The sequence below is a fragment of the Podarcis cretensis genome (assembly GCF_951804945.1).
Source record: "Podarcis cretensis genome assembly, chromosome: 6".
NCBI lineage: Eukaryota > Metazoa > Chordata > Lepidosauria > Squamata > Lacertidae > Podarcis > Podarcis cretensis.
Genome location: NC_137175.1, coordinates 74596309 through 74615949, shown reverse-complemented (window position 1 = coordinate 74615949; position 19641 = coordinate 74596309). Strand labels below are relative to the sequence as shown.

The 19641-nt window shown below is 41.4% G+C and overlaps 1 protein-coding gene across 6 annotated transcripts in view; it reads right to left on the bottom strand.

Annotated features, from left to right (window-relative positions):
* Positions 1–1124: 1124 nt before the first annotated feature.
* Positions 1125–19641, bottom strand: part of CDC7 (cell division cycle 7) — a 29618-nt gene continuing 11101 nt past the window's right edge. For 5 of the 6 annotated variants that reach the window (XM_079981476.1, XM_079981479.1, XM_079981478.1 and 2 more), the window contains 10 exons: positions 16076–16159; positions 14310–14445; positions 13462–13555; positions 13233–13375; positions 11657–11906; positions 9924–10019; positions 8155–8327; positions 7021–7103; positions 4178–4327; positions 1125–1695 (listed from right to left, as the gene is read on the bottom strand). In XM_079981476.1, coding sequence (XP_079837602.1) covers positions 1304–1695; positions 4178–4327; positions 7021–7103; positions 8155–8327; positions 9924–10019; positions 11657–11906; positions 13233–13375; positions 13462–13555; positions 14310–14445; positions 16076–16159 — 1601 coding nt within the window. In that variant the 3' untranslated portion in view covers positions 1125–1303. Of the gene's footprint in view, positions 1696–4177; positions 4328–7020; positions 7104–8154; positions 8328–9923; positions 10024–11656; positions 11907–13232; positions 13376–13461; positions 13556–14309; positions 14446–16075; positions 16160–19641 lie in introns of all 6 variants that reach the window. The other variant, XM_079981481.1, reaches the window with a different exon arrangement.

Below are 19641 nucleotides of genomic sequence, written 5' to 3'. Positions count from 1 at the left end.
TGGTCATTCTAGGAAAATCAAATTGTTCCGACAATCATATACATTATACAAAGTAATGTAAGCTAGTGCTCGACAAGCAAATACACAGGTATTGCATATGTAGATATTATGGCACACAGTGCGAAGCAACTGGTACCCATCTCAAATGCGAGCAGAGCAGGGAGGAAAGGTAGAAGTTTTCAAAGAGGACAAAAAGAACACAATCCATATTTTCCTTAAACTCCAAAAATTTGGAGGGGGGGGGAATCTTTATGGCAAGCACTAAGCCTTATTAAGCTGAATGGCCATTTAATTATATGAAAATTGTTCAGTCTTGATAGTGACATGGATAGGGAACAGGAACGGCTGGCAGGGAGGGACAACACTGCAGATATGGCCAGCTGGCATCAGTAATGCTGATATGGGTGAGGCAAGGGAGCAGCAAGCTCAGAGTGGCATGGCTGCACCAGCAGGAGTGGCAAGTTGGCTCCACTGGGGTGCTGGCACTGCCCTGTCCTAACCACCATTCTGCCCGAAATGTTCCAGTAAGCGACAGAAAACATCTGCATGGGCATCACTCTCCACCTGCCAGCTCCTGGAAAGAAGTTAAACGTGGGTCTTTTAAGTTGGCTAGGATTGGGCACACTAGAGTAACTATGTTCACAGCTGCTTCTCGTTCCACCTAAAATGCATGCATTCAAAAGCTGTGGTCCAAAGCCTTTAGAAACTACTGTTGTGGGCTCTCAAAACTTCAGAATTCTGTTTCTTCCTCCAGAGAGAGAATGTGTTTTGATGACTAGGACAAGTTTTCAAGTATACTTATCGGTCTGCGAGGCTAGAAGTACAGCGGGAATCTTTTCTCTATCAGTCTCACATTAGCACCCTTCACGTAGTAAAGGCACAGTTGTACAGGTATTAGGAGCTGATTAAGAAGCAGCGGCGCTCCTAGAAGTCAAGAACGAGGCAGCCCAAAGGAAGCCCATGCAGGTATCGTGCAAAGGCCAGACTGGGACCACTGTGGGTTGCAAGCTGGTTCATGGAGGTTCAGTGCATCTGCAGATTGCATCATCAGCGACACAACAAAATTAAAATAATTTAGAAATGTATGGTGTAAGAGCATGGGGAAAAATCTGTCCCAGTCTGCCTTTGATTTGGACTTCAGTATGTTTAATAGCTGACAAGGTTTTTGTTTTGTTTCCGCAAGTTGGATGTAGCTATGAAGCAATTTGGAGGAAACAATGTCCCTCTAGGGATTCTGATTTCGTTTAAAGATAAGGAAACTATGACTTCCAATGCTTCTGGTGGTACAGAGTTGAGCATCTTTTCACTGCTTAATATTTTTGAAGAAAGGATGAAGCAAGGCATCCTTTGCAGTTATTCTTGTAGCAGGATTTAGGTCTAGCAGTTTATCCAGAAGATCATAGGCCTCATCAGGGACTTTGTCCCATCCCAGATCAGCTGGCTTTTCAGAAGTTCTAATAACCAGGCCATCACGTTCATGACAACTTGGCTTCTGATACTGCAGGTGCTTTTTAGATGTCTGAAGTGCAGGCTCTGAAATGTTGAAGATTTCAGCTTGTAATGCAGGTTCCTGAGAAAGGTTGATCTGCCCATCACCTGTCGAGATGTCAAAGCTGGTTTTGCTTCCCCTCAGCCTTTCACAGAGCATTCGTAAATCCTGTGCTGGGATATCTTTACTACACAGTATTGATTTACCTGTGTGAAAAGCACTGTGGTTAGAAAGGATGCCTGACAGCTTTCAGAAGACACATTATAGCACTGTAACATAGACAGTGGATGCACACATACCATACATTAAAGCAGTACTGTCAACCTTTCAAAAAACATAAGCTAGTTTGTCACTTAGCAAACTGGTTTGCACTTAACATTAAAGCCATAATTTTAAATAAACTATGGCTTAATGTAAATGTGCAGTGTGCTGGCAAATACTGCTCAAATGTCCCCACTTCGTCCCTCCCTATCCCATGCTTGGAGGAAAAAACCTGCATCACTGGCTTGGCACTGCATGTGTACCAGAGCTCATTGTTTTCCCCAAAACCATGAACATGAAGCCCATGGGTTCTGCTTGTGGTTTAAAATAAAGTAACCAACAAAACTGGGCTTGTGAATTGTTTCCTGCAAGCACAGCACAGGACGTAGGAGCCAACTCCTAGGGGCTGTGTGGGCTTTGGCCCCCACAATAAAATATTTGAGGGGGCTGGGCCCCCACAAAGTTGATGGGCATTCCCATTCAAATGGTGTGTGTGCACTGTGTCATGTGATCCGATTATGTAGGGCTCCACAATATTTTATTCAAGTTGGCACCCCTGGCACAGGAATAAAGAGGGACTTTTGAACTAAACTGGTGTAACGTTATGCACAAATTGGGTCAACTGGACCTTTCATAGAACCAAAGCTTGCAAAACAGATTTCTCTCTCTCTCTCTCTCTCTCTCTCTCTCTCTCTCTCTCACACACACACACACACACACACACACACAAACAAACACGCCAAGAGGTGAATCTGCCATATTGCTATTTTGTAATGGAATACAGAACAGCTAACAGAACTGAGTTAAATCCTAAGTCCAAAAGAACTTTTAATAGGTGTGTTTTGGGGATGTGTGGGCATGCAAAGAACCCATGTTGCACCCCTGGATAAATAGGGATAGGAGGAACACAGGAAGCTGCCTTGAACAGAGTCAGACCATTGTTCCATCCAGCTCAGTACTGTGTACATTGACCGGCAGCAGCTCTCCAGTTTTTCCAAAAGGGGACATTTGTAGGACTACCCGGGACGCAAAACAGACGCTCTGCCTCTTAGTCATATACACCCGTGTGAATCTGTAAAAGAGCAGTTCTGGTGACACTGGCAGTAATTCCCACTGTGGATACATGATGCACAGGTACATACTAAAACAAGCAGAGCGTATGGCTGCACACTCTCAACTATGCTAAGAGGGAGGCGCCTTTAGAAAATATGCAGCCAACCACTATGTGCTTCGGTTTAGGGGGGGACGGACAGCAATTTATTTCGAGGGACACTGCAGCCAATGCTGTGGGACATTCCTCATCAGCTGATGAGAGGCAGGAGAAAAGACTTGTGGGAAACAGGCTCAATTCCCTCAGTTTTCCGGATTCGCCAAGCAGCAAGGTACCGATGGAGTCACTGAAAAAAACAATATACCTGCCTACTTCCCCCTCCCCACCTCGGAATAAACCCAAAGAGTAGGACTAAGATACATGTATGCACTCAGGAACAAATAACAATTGAGAGCCCCACATTAACATCAGTGCATCACAGAGCACCCAAAGATGGGGTCCATTGGCTCTTGTATCCCTCTCTTAAATCTACACTTTGGGTAAGGCCAATTGTTCTTTTCCATATATTTCATTTAAAAAATAATAATCAAATGTTAAGTAACTGACAGCAGCAGTTTTAAGGTGTAATTAGTCTATGTATTACCAGTTGCTACTTTTATTTGCATGAATGGACCTTTAAACACAATCTGTTAAGTACATACCAACGTATTTGGTTGTTTGAACAGTTTCTGAAATATCAGGAGTAACAGATACCAGATAAATATTTATAAGATGATGCATGGAGGAATAACGTCCGTGAGGAAGTAGTGGTGGTGACAATGAAGGCGCTGGCAGCTATTTGCTGGACTGCCTTCAAGTCACCAAGGGATGAGAGGTCAGACGGTTTTGTCCTAACAAGTGCCCGGACAAGCACACAGGACTTAGAAAAGGAAGTGGCAGGGGTCCAAGAAGGCAATCAGGCCCATGGGAAATTTGCAGGGGGCAGTCTAGGGCAGGAGGAATGAAAGAGGAAATGGTACAGAGGATTGGAGCAAGAAGGTAGCTATATGGGAGATTTTAGGAGAGGAAAATGGAAAGAATTCAGAACAGTGGGCTGGACCAGAAGCTGCTAGAAAGCAGAAATGCATATATTGATAAAAAACAACCAGACACATCTTTGGTTGCAATCCTCTATGTCTATAAAGCTTAATTTCTACTGGGATTATTTAAAACTAACTTGAGGTCAGCCTGAATCTGGTGTTTAGACCAATAAATTCCAATGCCATTCGAAAGTCTCTGGGAATATAAACACAAATTATCTATAGAAAGCGGATGGCTACAAAACAGTCTGAACGTACACTGAATTACAAAAAAATATAAATACAAAACCTGCACACCAAATGTTTTAGCAGCTTGAATTGTCTCCCTGGATCCACGAATAGTCATAATCTGTGCCAAAGCTGTTAAATCATCACTTGCTTTGTAAAATGGATACCGGCCACTCAGCAGAGAAAGGAATATGATTCCTGCAGACCACATGTCAATTGCTGCAATTAAAAACAAACTTCAGTTACAATTACTTATACTCCCAGTGTGTTTGAAAGACTGAGTCAAAATCGAAAGCCGATTTTAATTTACATTTGCTCGTGACAATGATAACTGGTATTATAGAAAGTTACTTTCAGAGCTAGACTTTCTGCTCAGCATAAAACTGCTGCATTTACAAAATGGGACTGCTGTTATAAAAGGACAAAGTTAATAGGATTGCCAGATTTCAAAAAGTGAAAATCCAGAAACAAGAGTTGAGCTTTTTATCACCAAAAAACCCCCCGACGTTTCTGAGCCAATTTAATGGAAAATCAGTAAAAATGGCACTGCCAACATGGGCTGCTGTACATCCAGATTTTCCCGGACATTTTGCCGATTTACGCCTGGACACTGCTTCCAACTACAGTATTCTGGGTATGTCTGGGACATTCCAGACATATGGCAACCCTACAGTTATAGCTGTTTTTTTGCTTTTGTTAATCTCAGTAACAACTGCAGGTGCACTGAACAAAGCAGACTCAAATACATCCCTGAAGTGAATCAGAAAAGCTTTGAATTGGTCTGAGCCAAATCAGGCTGTTTCATGAGGGACCACATTGGGGTCTCAACCAAATCTTGTGGTTGGTGCCTACCCCTAAACCAAAGTTTTGCATGTATGGGCTGCTTCATTCACTTCAATGGAAAGGACAGTTCTGAACTCTTAAGAGATGCTCCCACATAAATGGGAAAGCACTTGAAAGCAAGAGCACATGGGATCCATTGCAATGGACAAAGTATATGCTCTAATTTGCTATGTCGTGCCATCAAACTCTGTGGGTACTATCCCAAGCTACGTATGTATGTCTCACTGACTTCAGTGAAAGAGAGCTAAAAGTACGTGCTTACAATTACTAATGAAATCACGTCAATGGAACTCAAATGTGCTTAATTTTTGCTAGTGCTTTTATTGCCATATGGTTACATCTGAAAAGCGAGATGAGCGCTGTATCCCATAGTCGCCTTTGACTGGACTTAACCATCCAGGGGTCCTTTACCTTCACGTCAAGCCAGTGACATGCGAGGAGTGTTGGTGAAACATATATATTTAGAAGGATGATCAACATCAAAGAGAAGAGGTGGAATAAACCAGTGTGGGAAAGTGGAGAGGGTGGGAATGGCTTAGTTAGGGTTGCCATATTTTGAAAAGTGGAAATCCGGACACAACAGTTGTTGAGCTTTCCTTGGCAAAGTTGTTGCGATATTTTTTTGTGTGAAATCTATTTTTAAAAAATGAGTTTTTGAGCTATTTTTAATGGAATCTGTCAAAATCTACAGCACTGCTAGGCTGGGATTTGCTGCTGGCAGGACTGAACTGGTGAGGGAAAGTCCTGGCTTCCCAAGCAAGGGAAGGTTCTGTTCTGGCTTCCCATGCCTACCCCCAAACCTTCCTAAATGCCTCTTTCTTGGGGCCCATCAGGCTGTAGTTGAAGTAGTAAGGCTGCAGAGAAAAACCATTAAAAGCAAAACAAAAACAAACTCCTAGACTTCACAGACCTTGGCTCTTGCCTATTAAACAGGACTTATCTGGAAGGGCAGGATGTTTCTTCCCCTAGCAAGTCACTTGACCATGCCTTCCAGTCGTCATGAGCAGATTTCCATCTGCTTAAAAAGATTAAATATCTAATGTCAGCTTTTTCATGTAATCTTTTAAAAAATCTGCTGCAAGCGTATTATGTTAGTTATGCTTGCTCTAAAAGAATACAAAGATGGATATGATCTCTCACAATCCCTGAAGAATAAGCAGGGGGGAGGGATTAAAAAATTCTTCAGCTGACGCAAAACCCTCAGTGTTGGAACTTTCTGCCCACTTTCCAACATTTAAGAGAGAAATGCTGCTAACTCCCAATATCACAGTAAATATCTATGTTCTTCTTCTTTGGCAATCACTTGTCTTCCATGAATATAGTCTTAACAGTGTGTGTGTGACTGTGGAAGCCAATTCTGGATCCACACGTCCTTCCACAGTGGGGACACAAGTTTCCGGGTGAGAGTTGATAACGGCGAGGCTTCCTCTTTTTAGCTCATTTCTCCCTTTCGTCCTGAGTTTGTGCTTTTTCGAAGTCCATGACACCTTTAGTAAAAGCTGTTCTCCAACTGGAGCACTTGCAGGCTAGTGTTTCCCGGTTGTCGGTGTTTATATTATATTTTGGAGGGGTTTGCCTTGAGAGCGTCTTTAAATCTCTTTTGTTGTCCACCGGTATTTCGCTTCCCATTCGTAAGTTGGGAACAGAGTAGTTGCTTTGGGAGGCAAAAATCAGACATCTGAACATGACCAGTCCAACAAAGTTGATGTTGAAGAATCATTGATCCGACAATGGTGATCTTTCCAGTATGCTGACATTAATTCACCTGTCTTCCCAAATGATATGTATAATTTTTCAGAGACACCGTTGATGGAATCTTTCAAGGAGTTGGAGATGGCGTTTATAATTGGTCCATGTTTCACAAGCATACAGTAAAGTTGGTAGTACAATAGCTATCTATGTTAGGTATACACCTAACTTGTTTTTATTTCAGGTAAGAAGCTTGGAATAAAGAAATGTGTTTTATAATAGCTTTTCTTTAGATAACAGTCCAACTACATACAGTCTGGAAGACCTACAGTGGTATCTAGTGCATGGAAATATATATTTTTCAATTTGTTATACTTCACCTGTAGTTTGATTCGGAAACTTGGTTAACACTTCTGGTGCTCTGAATCCTGGTGTACCAGCCCTTGGAGCAACCTGCTGGCGCCTTGGGGATTAAAACATGAAAAGCACATTTAGCAAATAACAGCAGTTTGAGCTTTTAGGGGTCCGACAGTAAATAAACCAAGCGCTATGACTTTATGTGGTAACATGAGTAAGTATTTTGTAAAATAATAGAATGCCACTCTCATTAATTCCTCCCAATGAGATGGCTGCAACACCTTTCAAATTCAGAACTGGAATCATATTCCTCCTGATACCAGAGACTGAGAACTACGTGTGTGCAGGGGATTTGCAGCTAGCTACCACACCATGATCACAAGGAATACGCTTATGCATGCAGATCCCATTCAATTTCAGATGGCTAGCAGGGCACAAAACATTAGAAGTACATCTTCAACTGTTGCATTTTGCCAGCAGAGATCTTTGACAGAGTTATATGACCTAGACCACTTGTCTCCAAATAGCTGAGTACAGAGGACCCCCTGTTTTTCAAACAGCCAAGTCATGAACCCCCTACATTTGAAATTTTTGGTATCACTGTGGTAGTTTTTGTTATGTGAATGGTACCATGGACCCCTTGAGTGGGATATGCAGACCCCCTGGGGTCCACAGACCACCAACTGGGAACCACTGACCTAGACCCATTTACAAGCCAAGGCATAACAACCGGCCCTCTGAACCTGTGACACTACATTGTGCTTCCAACTCCAGTGAGGGTTCTATAACACTGGACCAGCTTTCTGGTGTGAGACACCGTGGAGATTGTGTCACAGATGAGAGTTGAAACTTAAGAGGGATCAAGTGGTTTTCTGCAGCCTTGCACAGAGTGTTGATAGTATTATAAAGAAAACCTTCTGCAGAAAACATTTAAACAAATGCACTAAGTCAGAATTTGTGGGTGCTGAAAATCTAGTTGTGAAAACGAACACCTGCATGAAATAGGCTGCCCAAAATGAGCTTTTGGAATATTTATCTGCTGTTGCATTGCAAAGATCTAATATTATCTTGTGCTTTACTAAACATGGATTAATTGGACAAATGTTTTTTCTTTAATCATTTCTTGCCAGTAATGCGATTGCATCAAAGCTAATTACCTTGAAAGACAAACACTGCAGACTCTATCTTTTGCATAACAGTCACAGGTCACGTTAGTTGGATAACTGCTGGCAGCTTTCTTCACTAAGCCATTAGTCACAGCCGAAGTTGTCTTCTTCTTCGCCAATAATTTTCTAGCTGCAATATCTGTCACCCTAGACTGCTTTATGAGCTGCAATATAAATTATATTTTTTAAATCCAAGACACATTTAAACACAATTTTGACTCTAGCTGCCCTCAAAGACATAAAAGTTCTATTAGGTAGCATTTTTAAAGGCAGGTTGCCAAGTTCAGACTAGAGAGCGATAAATCCCAATGGCTATTAAACCTAACAAGGTATTATAAGAATTCTAATTTAGTGGGTTTCAAGGAAAAGGTCTATTGTGTTAATATCTAGAATACGTTAATATTATAAAATTATGGAGATGTAAACTCCAGGCCAAAATCTGAACAAAACATTAGTCAATTTTACATTAAAGGGCTTTATACAGGAACCAGGTGATGCTCAACAGAGGCTGCTGCCAAAACCAGAAATCCAATCTCAAGGACCATTGTCCCTCTGTAATGTTCTATATTACCCTGTGCCAGTGGGGTGAGTAAACACATGACTTGGGAATTTACATGTTATAGGGAAAAGTAGGGGGAATTCAACACAAAGCTACCATTTTGTGGCCATCTACTGTCAAATCTATTTCAGCACCATATCTGTGGCAAAGTTTCTCGTTGCTTTCAAAGGGATTTAAGTGTGACCAGCTTTTTCTGTGCTGGGGCATCATGCACCAATAGACAAAGACAAAAGGGGGAACTAATTCTCTCACAATTTACAGGAACTATCTTTGCTTAGAGGCAATTCTTATTCATTAGGTTAGCGGTTATTGAATATTATTCAACAGGAATATTGGTGCTCCTGTATCATCTCCAGTTGTCTACAAAATATCTCTCTCTCCTCACTTTTCAGGCCATCAAAGTGTGTCTAATGGCTAATGTTGATTAAATAATAATAATAATAATAATAATAATAATAATAATAATAATATTTATACCCCGCCCCTCTGGCTGGGTTTTCCCAGCCACTCTGGGCGGCTCCCAACAGAATATTAAAAACATGATAAAACATCAAACATTAAAAACTTCCCTAAACCGGGCTGCCTTCAGATGTCTTCTAAAAGTCAGATAGTTGTTTATTTCTTTGACATCTGATGGAAGGGTGTTCCACATGGCAGGCGCCACTACCAAGAAGGCCCTGTTGAGCCATGTGGACAACACGCATGATAATCAAACTGTATCTGGGTTAGTAACTTTTGTATACTCAATTGCAAGACTGTTCTACTGCAGAGTAAAAACATTCCTGACAAAGTTGTCCAATTCAGTTCAGTGGATCTGCGCTACTTTGTATCTGCGTCATGTCTAGTAAAGCAGAGTAGAATTATTATTAGACCTTTCGCCTCTGTGTTAAAGGGCACTCACAAAATACCATTTCACACGCCTGATCGTTCTTAGCTAGACGAGTACATTGCTTGAACAATGACGACAAAGCTACAAAGAAGAAAAGACATGCATGCTGCAAGCATATCCACCAGCTTTCAAGCGGTTTGGGTAAAAACCACCACCACAGTAATACAAAATAGGCATTGTGCCAACAAGCGCAGTTCACATTCCACATCTGCCTAGCAAACTTGACCTATGTAGTCTTAAAAAAAATGATAAACACTGAACGTGCTGCTGAATATGCAGTTGATTTATCTGTGGTTAACCAGCAATGCTTACTTTAACTGTGGAATTGTCTTGAGATGCAGAACTGCGGACATTGAAATTCCTCTCCCCAAAGACAGAGCGTTGAACATGAGGGCTCTCAGGCCCCTCCTGCAGTGTCAAAAAGAAGACAATAAGGATTCCATCTTTAACACACAGTCAACTGTGGCATGGCTTTTAAAAAGCGAGATAGTGCAAAAACAAAAAGGTGCATATAAAGCTGTCTCACGGGACTAATTTACTGCAAAGAGAACACTCATCCAAATTCACGGTAGTCCTCCAGCAAGATTCAGCTGGGTAATGCTATGGGTAAGGATAGGCTTTCAAAATTCTGATAAATGACTTCAGAATGTCCTGACCATTTGGAGAAAGGAGGTCGAATTTTATGCCGAGAAATATTATTGTTGAGATAATGGAGCTAAACTATAAATCTAAAAATTTAATCTAACATGGTGACAGAATTAGCCCTCTGCAGGGGAGAAGAAAATTCATTTGGGGAATGAATCAACTTTCTAACTGGCATGTAAATTCTCCTTATATGGAGATGCTCAGTCAGTTAAAAGGCTTAGCAACACTAAACACACAACGGCCCTGACTTTCTGATTTCCTAACACTGCATTTGTGGTTTTATACTAACTAACAGATAAGGGTTGATTCCCCCACCACTGTCGTCAGTTCAGGGACGGAAGAAAGTTACCTAAATCGAAACATTCAGTGTCATTCATAAATATCAGCTTGCACATTAGGGGCTTACAGTGGAATCCTAAACACGTCTACTCAGAAGTGAGTCCTAATGAATTAAATGGCACTCCCAGGTTAGGTAGGGCTAGGATTTCAGCATTAGGAATTTCAGCATTACGTATACTTGCTTGGGAGTAAACCACTTTAAACTCAAGAGGACTTACTTATGAGTAAACTTGCTTAGGACTGTATTACAGCAAACCATGGCAATTAAGAGCATTAAAAAGCAGATCTACCAACAAAGCTCTCTTAAAAGTAATCTTAGTAAGATTATTTCTAACCTTAGACCCTGATTTTGAAAACAGTTCAGGATAACTGATCTGAAATAATACATACAAGGCTAGGAGGAGATTCTAATAAAATGTAACCTGGAAAATTCATCCTGCTGCTATAATTTACACTGACTGAACAAGCAGCAAGATAGTTAAACATATCAAAATGCCAGCATATTCAGAGTTAGTTTATTGATTGAAGATGGGACTTGGGGTTGGCATCTCAGTGCATGTGTACTCATCATATCTAATGCAGCTTGTCATGTCTAATACATGCCTATATACAGCCTTCCGACCATTTTTAAACGGCAAGAAGCTACAAGTGATTACAGCTCTCCAATGTGCACATGCAGTTAGAGAGAGAGAGTGAGTGTGTGCCACCTGTTCATAGCGTACACTCAGTCAAATGTTGTGCACCTGACTGCGGAAAGGTGTTTGTGACAGCAAGAACCAGCCCCAGGATTTTAGTCATTCCTGCAATAGCTAGTCTGGAATACAATCTCTTGGGCAAGGCTCTCATACAAAAGTTGTGCAAAAACCATTGCTGCACAGAAACAAATTCCTATTTTGTAAGTTCTATGGGTTGTTGTTTTTTTTAAAAAAAATTCTTTACATAACCACAAAGATTTCGAAAAAAGAGACTGAAGTTTCATTTTGGTACTACATCTCCCCCTGGTGGATGAAGCGGCTCATTAAACGAATTCACGCAACAAAATTAAGGAAGAAGCACAGAACCTTTCTTTTCTGTCCTTGTTTAATCTGTGTTTGGGAAAGGGAACAAGGCCTTTTATTAGCCGTTCTTGCAGCTGGCTGACGAACTAGCTGCCTAGGTGCTCTAGCAGTAACTGAAACCTGGGATCCCAAAGTTATCTGAGGCTTATTCCATGCACAACTTTCCTGCTGGGCTTCCGACTGGATAACTTTGAGAAGTTCTATTTTTGTGTCAGGAGTTCCTTGCGCCAAACCAAAGTCGACCAGGGCATACCTAAAGGACAATTTGAGAACACACAATTTGTAAACGATTTAATACATACCTCAGCTGCAATAGTGTTGTGATAGAACCCCGTGAGCTTTAGCTGCTATTCTGAAGGAAGTTTGGTTGTGCTATAGCAGCATGTAAGAGGGGTGGCCTGCATTCCTGTGTTTCGAGGATTTTAACACTTTTTTAAAAGTGCACATAATTTGGCTCCTTAATTTGAATAAGGGAGCCCTCTCTGTTTTGACAAGGTGCATTATCTAGACTAGAGAAAACTACTAAAGAAAAGCAGGAAGCAGCAAACCCTCAACAGAGGCTATAGTAATATATATACCGTATTTTTCGCTCTATAACACGCACCCGACCATAACACACACGTAGTTTTTAGAGGAGGAAAATCCATAGGCATGCTACCCGTAGGCATTCCCTCCATAACACGCATAGACATTTCCCCTTACTTTTTAGGAGGAAAAAAGTGAGTGTTATGGTGCAAAAAATACGGTATATATATATATATATATATATATATATATATATATATATATACACACACACACACATACGAGAGAGACATCACACACACTTTTGTAAATCAAGAAAATCTTTAATAAAAAAACCCCCATAAAAACCCAAATGCTGTAGTAGCCTCTCTCACTGACTAGGGTGGGAAGCATCCCTGAATGGTCTTATATCCTACAGAAGATGTGACAAATACCCATTGTGAGAGCCCCCTTTGACAAATACCGTATTTTTTGCTCTAGATGCACCAGATCATAAGACGCACCTAGTTTTTGGAGGAGGAAAACAAGAAAAAAAATATTCTGAATCCCAGAAGCCAGAACAGCAAGAGGGATCACTGCGCAGCAAAAGCAGCGATCCCTCTTGCTGTTCTGGTTTCTGGGATAGCTGCGCAGCCTGCATTCGCTCCATAAGACGCACACACATTTCCCCTTACTTTTTAGGAGGGAGAAAGTGAGTCTTATAGAGCAAAAAATATGGTACTTATAAAACTTTGGGTTAGCGGGGGGTGTTCAGCAGAGAAACAGCAGGACGTATTTAACTCTTTTCACTACCTTCCCTGAAAACCACTAGATGCGGTAAATACTGGTCTGGAACCTGGCCTGACAGGCAGCAACGCATTGTCTCTCCCATTGTAAAATATGCTATACTTTTGCCTGCTGCTTAGCAGCAGATCACAGCCCTGTGCTTGTCACTGAACATCTTGTACAGCCTTTACATGGCATACTGCTGGACACTGGGAAATGGCAGTTTGTTACGCTTAAGAAATGCATTCCTACAGAAGATCATAACAGTGTCAAACTTGGGCAGACGTACCGTTTCATTTGCCTGTTGTACAAGAAGTTACTGGGTTTGACATCACGGTGAACAATGCCAAAGTAATGAATACGCTTCAAAGCTTTGAAGAGATTAAACATATAATCTCTTACTTCTTCAAAGGAGAGAGAGTTCAAGATGTCCTGTAAGAATGCCAGAATAAATAATTGTGCAGCAACTTGCAATTAAGCGTGTTTAGTTCCTATAACAGAAGGGATTTGTAACTCACCAAAAAGGATTCGTGTTCCAGGTATGGCATAACAATAACCACATGATCGTTTTTTCTAAAACAGTACCTAACTCCCATGACATTATCTTGTCCCCTACAAGGAAACAAAACACACAAATGCTCTCATTCCCATGTATTCAACATTTGCTAGCATTATTCTCTCTCTATACTCCAATTCTTAAAACCTTTCATTTAGAAACAGTTATATCTAACACTTAGTTACTAATCAGTACATAGGGCTATATGTATGCTATGACACAGAACGAGTGCAGAATGCCATATTAGATGGATGTCAGCGTTCACTCCTCTTGAGGTAGGGTATAAATTTAAAATAATGTAATTGTAGCTCTGAAGATGGACTTGGACAGTTATGTGGGCAATGCCAGCTGATACTTTTTTTTCCTGTGTTAGGAGTAGCGTTGGCATACAGTGCCCAATATATCTCCTCGTCATGGCAAACAGAAATAAAAATGGTGATGCAAATTGAAGTGAATTTCAGCACAAACTGTGTAAACAAAGCGAGTCATGCAATACAAGCATTTTCAAAATTACAGAACCTTGATTCTTGAAGGAGTAGGATTTACGATAGTTTGCATTAGCTGTTTCCCTCCCCTTAAATGGCACACTAAAAAAACGCAACAGCCCTACATCGTAACATATTTCTCTGGAAAACTGATCACTTTATGAGCCACATTTGATGTGTTGTGAGCATGGGCCCACCACATTATTAAAATTTCAGGAATGTTCCTCTACAGGTAGGCTTCCTCAGATCATATAAGGCCATGTGATTGGGCTTCAAAAACCGATTCTCCTGTAAATTTAAGAACTTGGTACATTTCTGAACCTACCCTGCTATTATAAGACACTGAAGTTCAGCAGCAATTCGTACAGGATGACTGGTAGGAATCAAATGCTTCAAAGCCACTTTTTCTTCATGGCCTCCTCGTAGCTGGGCTATGGCCAGGTAAACAGAACTAAACGTACCTGCAAAAAGGCAAAAATTCTTTAGTATACATTGAACTTTCATGAGCTACAAGAAAAAGCAAATTTCTTATAAAGCAGATCTGCTTCCATGCTGACAGTCCACAGTTTCATAAAGCTACAATTGGGGTACATAATCATGAGAGAAGCAGTATTTAGAGACAAGACTTTGTGAATGTTGAGCTGTTAGGGGAACAAGGAGAAAATAATATAGAGTACTGCTTTAAGTGAACAGTTACATTTTGAATAAAGGTATTTCAGAAATTCAGAGCGATCATTAAAAAGGAATACCATCTGAAAAGACTGAATAATTTATCTGTTGGGTTAAGTGTGACAAGAGATTCTCAAGCGGGGCAAAAGCTTTACAAGAATCTTCAAAGGGAGTAGTATCTTGTGGAGAGGTAAAAAAAAGATCTTTTCTTATAAAATAAATAAATAAAGTATACTATATGCTCAGTCCATTTGACACATTTGCGTAGTCCAAAGCATTTATTATAGCTTACAGGAAACTAGGCTCAGAAACCTCTGCATGACTGGAGATTCTGATAACACAAAGTTCCCAATTGTGGGGAGGTTTCTAAGGACCAGGAAGGTCAGGAGTGGAGCACACCAGGACTATTGTGGGTGGGGACAGCACACACACAATATGTACACACTTTACACTTTCAAACATTCTTTGAATATCTGGACAGGGCTAAAGGTACCACTCCAGCAAAAGATGTATGTTGACATTAAACAATTTAAAAAAAAAAATCAGTTGTGGATTGAATTGGTAGCACAAAGCAGTTAGGCTGCCAGACAACTGTCCCTCTCCTATATCTAGCAAGTAAGTAACATACTTATCAAACAGAGGAACCAAGATGCTCCCACATCCCTCCAGAGATGTTGGAACTTCCTCTTCCCCATGCTCATCTAAAGCACACCTTTCTCAACCTGTGGGTCTCCAGATGTTGTTGAACTACAACTCCCATCACCCCTAGTTAGCAAGGCCAGAGCTCAGGGATGATGTGAGTTGTAGTCCAACAACATCTGGGGACCCAAAGGGATCTTTTTTAGCAGAGGTAGCAGAAGATAAGGGAGGACATCTAAACAGAATACTGGGGAAGGTTCCAAACAAGCAACCATCCACACATCCTGTTTCTGCTGCTGAATAATGTGAAAAATGATAGCAGCCATGGAGCTGGATACTTTGCAACCATATGCATTTTTCCAGACATTCTTCTCATGGAACAAGCATTAGGAAGACCATGTGGTCTGGCCCTCAAAAATGACAGATGAAATGGTTAAGCCTGTTTCTGGACCATAGCACCTCCAACTGCAAGTGGGGGCTCACACGGGCTGAATACTCCACGAAAAAGATTCCCTTAATGCCCCTGCACACACAAACTATTCTCTGCATACAGGGAACTTTTCTGTATGAATAAGGATTCAGTCACACAGGCTCCCACCTGCAGCCTAAAATGGACAGACCGGGTGGCATTCAACTAAGTTGTATTTGGAGTACATCTACTGAAATTAATGAACATGACCAAGTTGGGTCCCTTAATTTCAAGTCTGTAGTGGAATACCACCCACAAGGACAGGTTAAGCAACATTTTCTAGGATAAAAAGCAAGAATTATCATGATTATTACCTTCACCAATTTTCCCCTTAATTCTGAACACATTTGCAAGCTGTGGCACTGCTTGATAAAGCTGCTCAATATCTGTACTTGCTCCTGTTGAGAAATTTAAAAAAACAAACAACTTTCTCATTAATATGTTACATATCATTATTGTAAAGTGAACACTTCAATAGTGAAATTAAATATTAGCATAAACTATCTTAGTCCTAAACAACCCAATACTGAATATAGTACCAATGTTTCACAACAAATGTAACTGATCTGTAGAAAACGCAACCTGAAGAAAGAGGCAATGCATGTGCATTGTAAACGAGGAAAATCTTTAATAATAAATTAAAGTAAATAAATAAATAAATGAAAAGTCTCCCATGGATTATATGGATACGTGACTTTCTCTTTAAAATAAATAAAACCGTTACAACACTTCCACTACATGCACATTCCATTGGAATACTCATCACACAGAACAAGAATGTCAGTGGCTAACATCTGAAAATAAGTCGCCAGTTCTATTCTATCAGCACAGCTCAAGGCACATGCTATATACCTCCCGTGATGACGGGAGAGGCAGGAACACGAAACCTTCCTCTGGTATGCAGAACAAATAGTAACAATATTAATGCACAGCACAATCCTAAACAGATTTACACACAAGCAAGACCAGAGTTCAACAGGGCTAAGTGCCAACAGGTAGGAACCCTGACTGGGCAGCAGCAGCAGCACACTGGCTGGCTGGAAGGTTCAGGGCATGCACATCACTGTTCCAGTCTGTAGTTGCCTGATGCCATAAAATGATACCAATGGGGCCAGCTTGGGCCCTCCCTGTTTTGGGTTTACTGCTGGCAATACCTGCTTCCTAATTCAGCAGGTGGGAGTGGGGAACTCCAATGCCAGCAGAGAAGGGTGTGCTGGGAAGAGAGACACCTCTACCTAATTCCACCCCAGCCCAGTGCTAAGTGGACTTTGATCACAGCCTACGAGCACACAGGACCGTATTCTTAGTGATCTCCACTTGACCGTAGATAGAAACACCATAGCATACTTTACTCAATGAGTACTCATGGCACCCACTTGCTATATAGTTCACACAAAAATACCATTAGTTAGGAGTTTGCTATTGTTCAATAAAGTGGTAGAGAAAATAGCAAACCCATTGCAAGCTGCAAATAGCGTCAATTAAGTTTTAGGAAAGACAGGACAGGAACGCAATGGAGTGTTAATTACATCCATTCAGTGCACGCATTTGAGCTTCATTTTTCCTCCAAAGTGTGAATCAATGTTTAAGATTATTTTTTTCTATACTTTGATTAGAACTAATCGCTTAAGAACCTACAGCTGGGTCCCCAATGTGGCACCTGTTGGCACCATAGCACCCCAAGAGTTCTCCCTTGGTGTCTTGCCAAGGCCCACTGCACCTCCAATTTTTTTACATTTTTAAACTGAGATTCTTTGGGGACAGGGTTCAGGCCTTTTCTGTCTACATTTCATTTGCTCTGTATGTGAGGATGAGGGCTTTACCAGTTTTTCTTTTTTTGCCTTCTCACTTTGCATTGCAATAGTCTATATTCCAAGGATATACTATTGTGCTTCGGTCCAAAATAGCAGGGTGCAATGGCAACAACTGTTTTCTCTGCACTTCTATGAGCTATCAGGTTAGTAGATCAGATTACACTAAACAACATCTCTATTGTCTATGTTACCAGCACACAACAAACTAACCATCAAAGGATGTCAAGGACCAGGCTATGTCAATCACTAATCACAATGTAGGGAGACCTACATTGGCTCCCAGTACGTTTCCGAGCACAATTCAAAGTGCTGGTGTTGACCTTTAAAGCCCTAAACGGCCTCGGCCCAGTATACCTGAAGGAGCGTCTCCACCCCCATCGTTCTGCCCGGACACTGAGGTCCAGCGCCGAGGGCCTTCTGGCGGTTCCCTCATTGCGAGAAGCAAAGCTACAGGGAACCAGGCAGAGGGCCTTCTCGGTAGTGGCGCCTGCCCTGTGGAACGCCCTCCCATCAGATGTCAAAGCGATAAATAACTACCTGACATTCAGAAGACATCTTAAGGCAGCCCTGTTCAGGGAAGTTTTTAATCTGTGATATTTTAGTGTATTTTTGGTTTTTATGGAAGCCGCCCAGAGTGGCTGGGGAAACCCAGCCAGATGGGCAGGGTACAAATAATAAATTATTATTATTATTATTATTATTATTATTATTATTATTATTATTATTTCCTAGAGACAAAACGTGGGCTTGGAAACAAAGTAGGCAGCAGATTTGCACTATTACCTAGAGCTGTTGAATTCAAAAGCTAATTCAAAAGTCACTGCTTTTCATACTCTTTATCACTAGATGGCATGGCAAGGATGTTATATTGCATTTTCTGCAAAAACCAAGGCAACACAAACAAGGTACCCTAATTCTGTTAGACAACTGTTCTGCATTACATGACTGTTCTCTGTAACACAATTAGAGTAGGCTAACCTGTGACCCTTCCTACGCTGTTGGACTACGAAATTCATCATCCCTGTCCATTGGCTGGCTGAGACTGATGGGAACTGAAGTCCAACAACGTTAGAACAGCCTTGTTGACCAGGCCAGTAGCCCATCAAGTCCAGCATCCTGTACTCACAGTGGACAACCAAGTGCTGTGGGAAGCCTGCAAACAGGACCCTGAGCACAACAGCACTCTCGCCTCCTGCTGTTTCCAGTAACTGGTATTCAGAAGCATGCTGGCTCCAAACAGGAAGGCAGAGTGGGGCCATCAACAGCCTTAAAAGCCATCCATAACAGCCTCCTTGAAAATCCTTCTTAAAAGCCATCCACGTTGGTGGCCACCATTGCCTCTTGTGGGACCAACTTCCATACTTTTTAACTATACGCTGTACTTGCTTTCCTCGTTCTGAACCTTTCAATATACCGATTCATTGGATGTCCATGAACTCAAGTGTTACGAGGGAGAAAAACTTTTCTCTGTCCTTTCTCCAGCCATGCATAATGTTATATATTTCTATCATGTCACCTCTTACTTGACCTTTCGCACAAGTAAGAAGCCCCAAATGTGGTCATCTTTCCTCATAGGGCAGTTGCTCCAGCCTCTTGATCATTTTGATTAATTCGCTACTCTTAGAGGGCCACAGATTAGCCACCCCTGGACTTGACATTACTCTTTCTAAAGCTTAGAAAAATGCTGTAACCCTGTTATCTTACTTTCATACTGTTATTTTACAAAGGGCTGTTGGTGTCATACCAATAGTTAAATGAAAAAAAATCTGAAATAAAAATATACATATGAGCCTCTTGGGCTTGCCGATGAGAAGGTCAGCAGTTTGAATCCATACAACGGGGTGAGCTCCCATTGTTGTCCCAACCCCTGCCAACCTAGTAGTTTGAAAGCACGCCAGTTCAAGTAGATATACAGGTACCGCTGCAGTGGGAAGATAAACAGTGTTTCTGTGCACTCTGGCACTTGTCACAGCATTCTGTTGTGCCAGAAGCAGTTTAGTCATGCTGACCACATGACCCAGAAAGCTGTCTGCGAACAAATGCCTGCTCCCTCGGCCTGAAAAGTA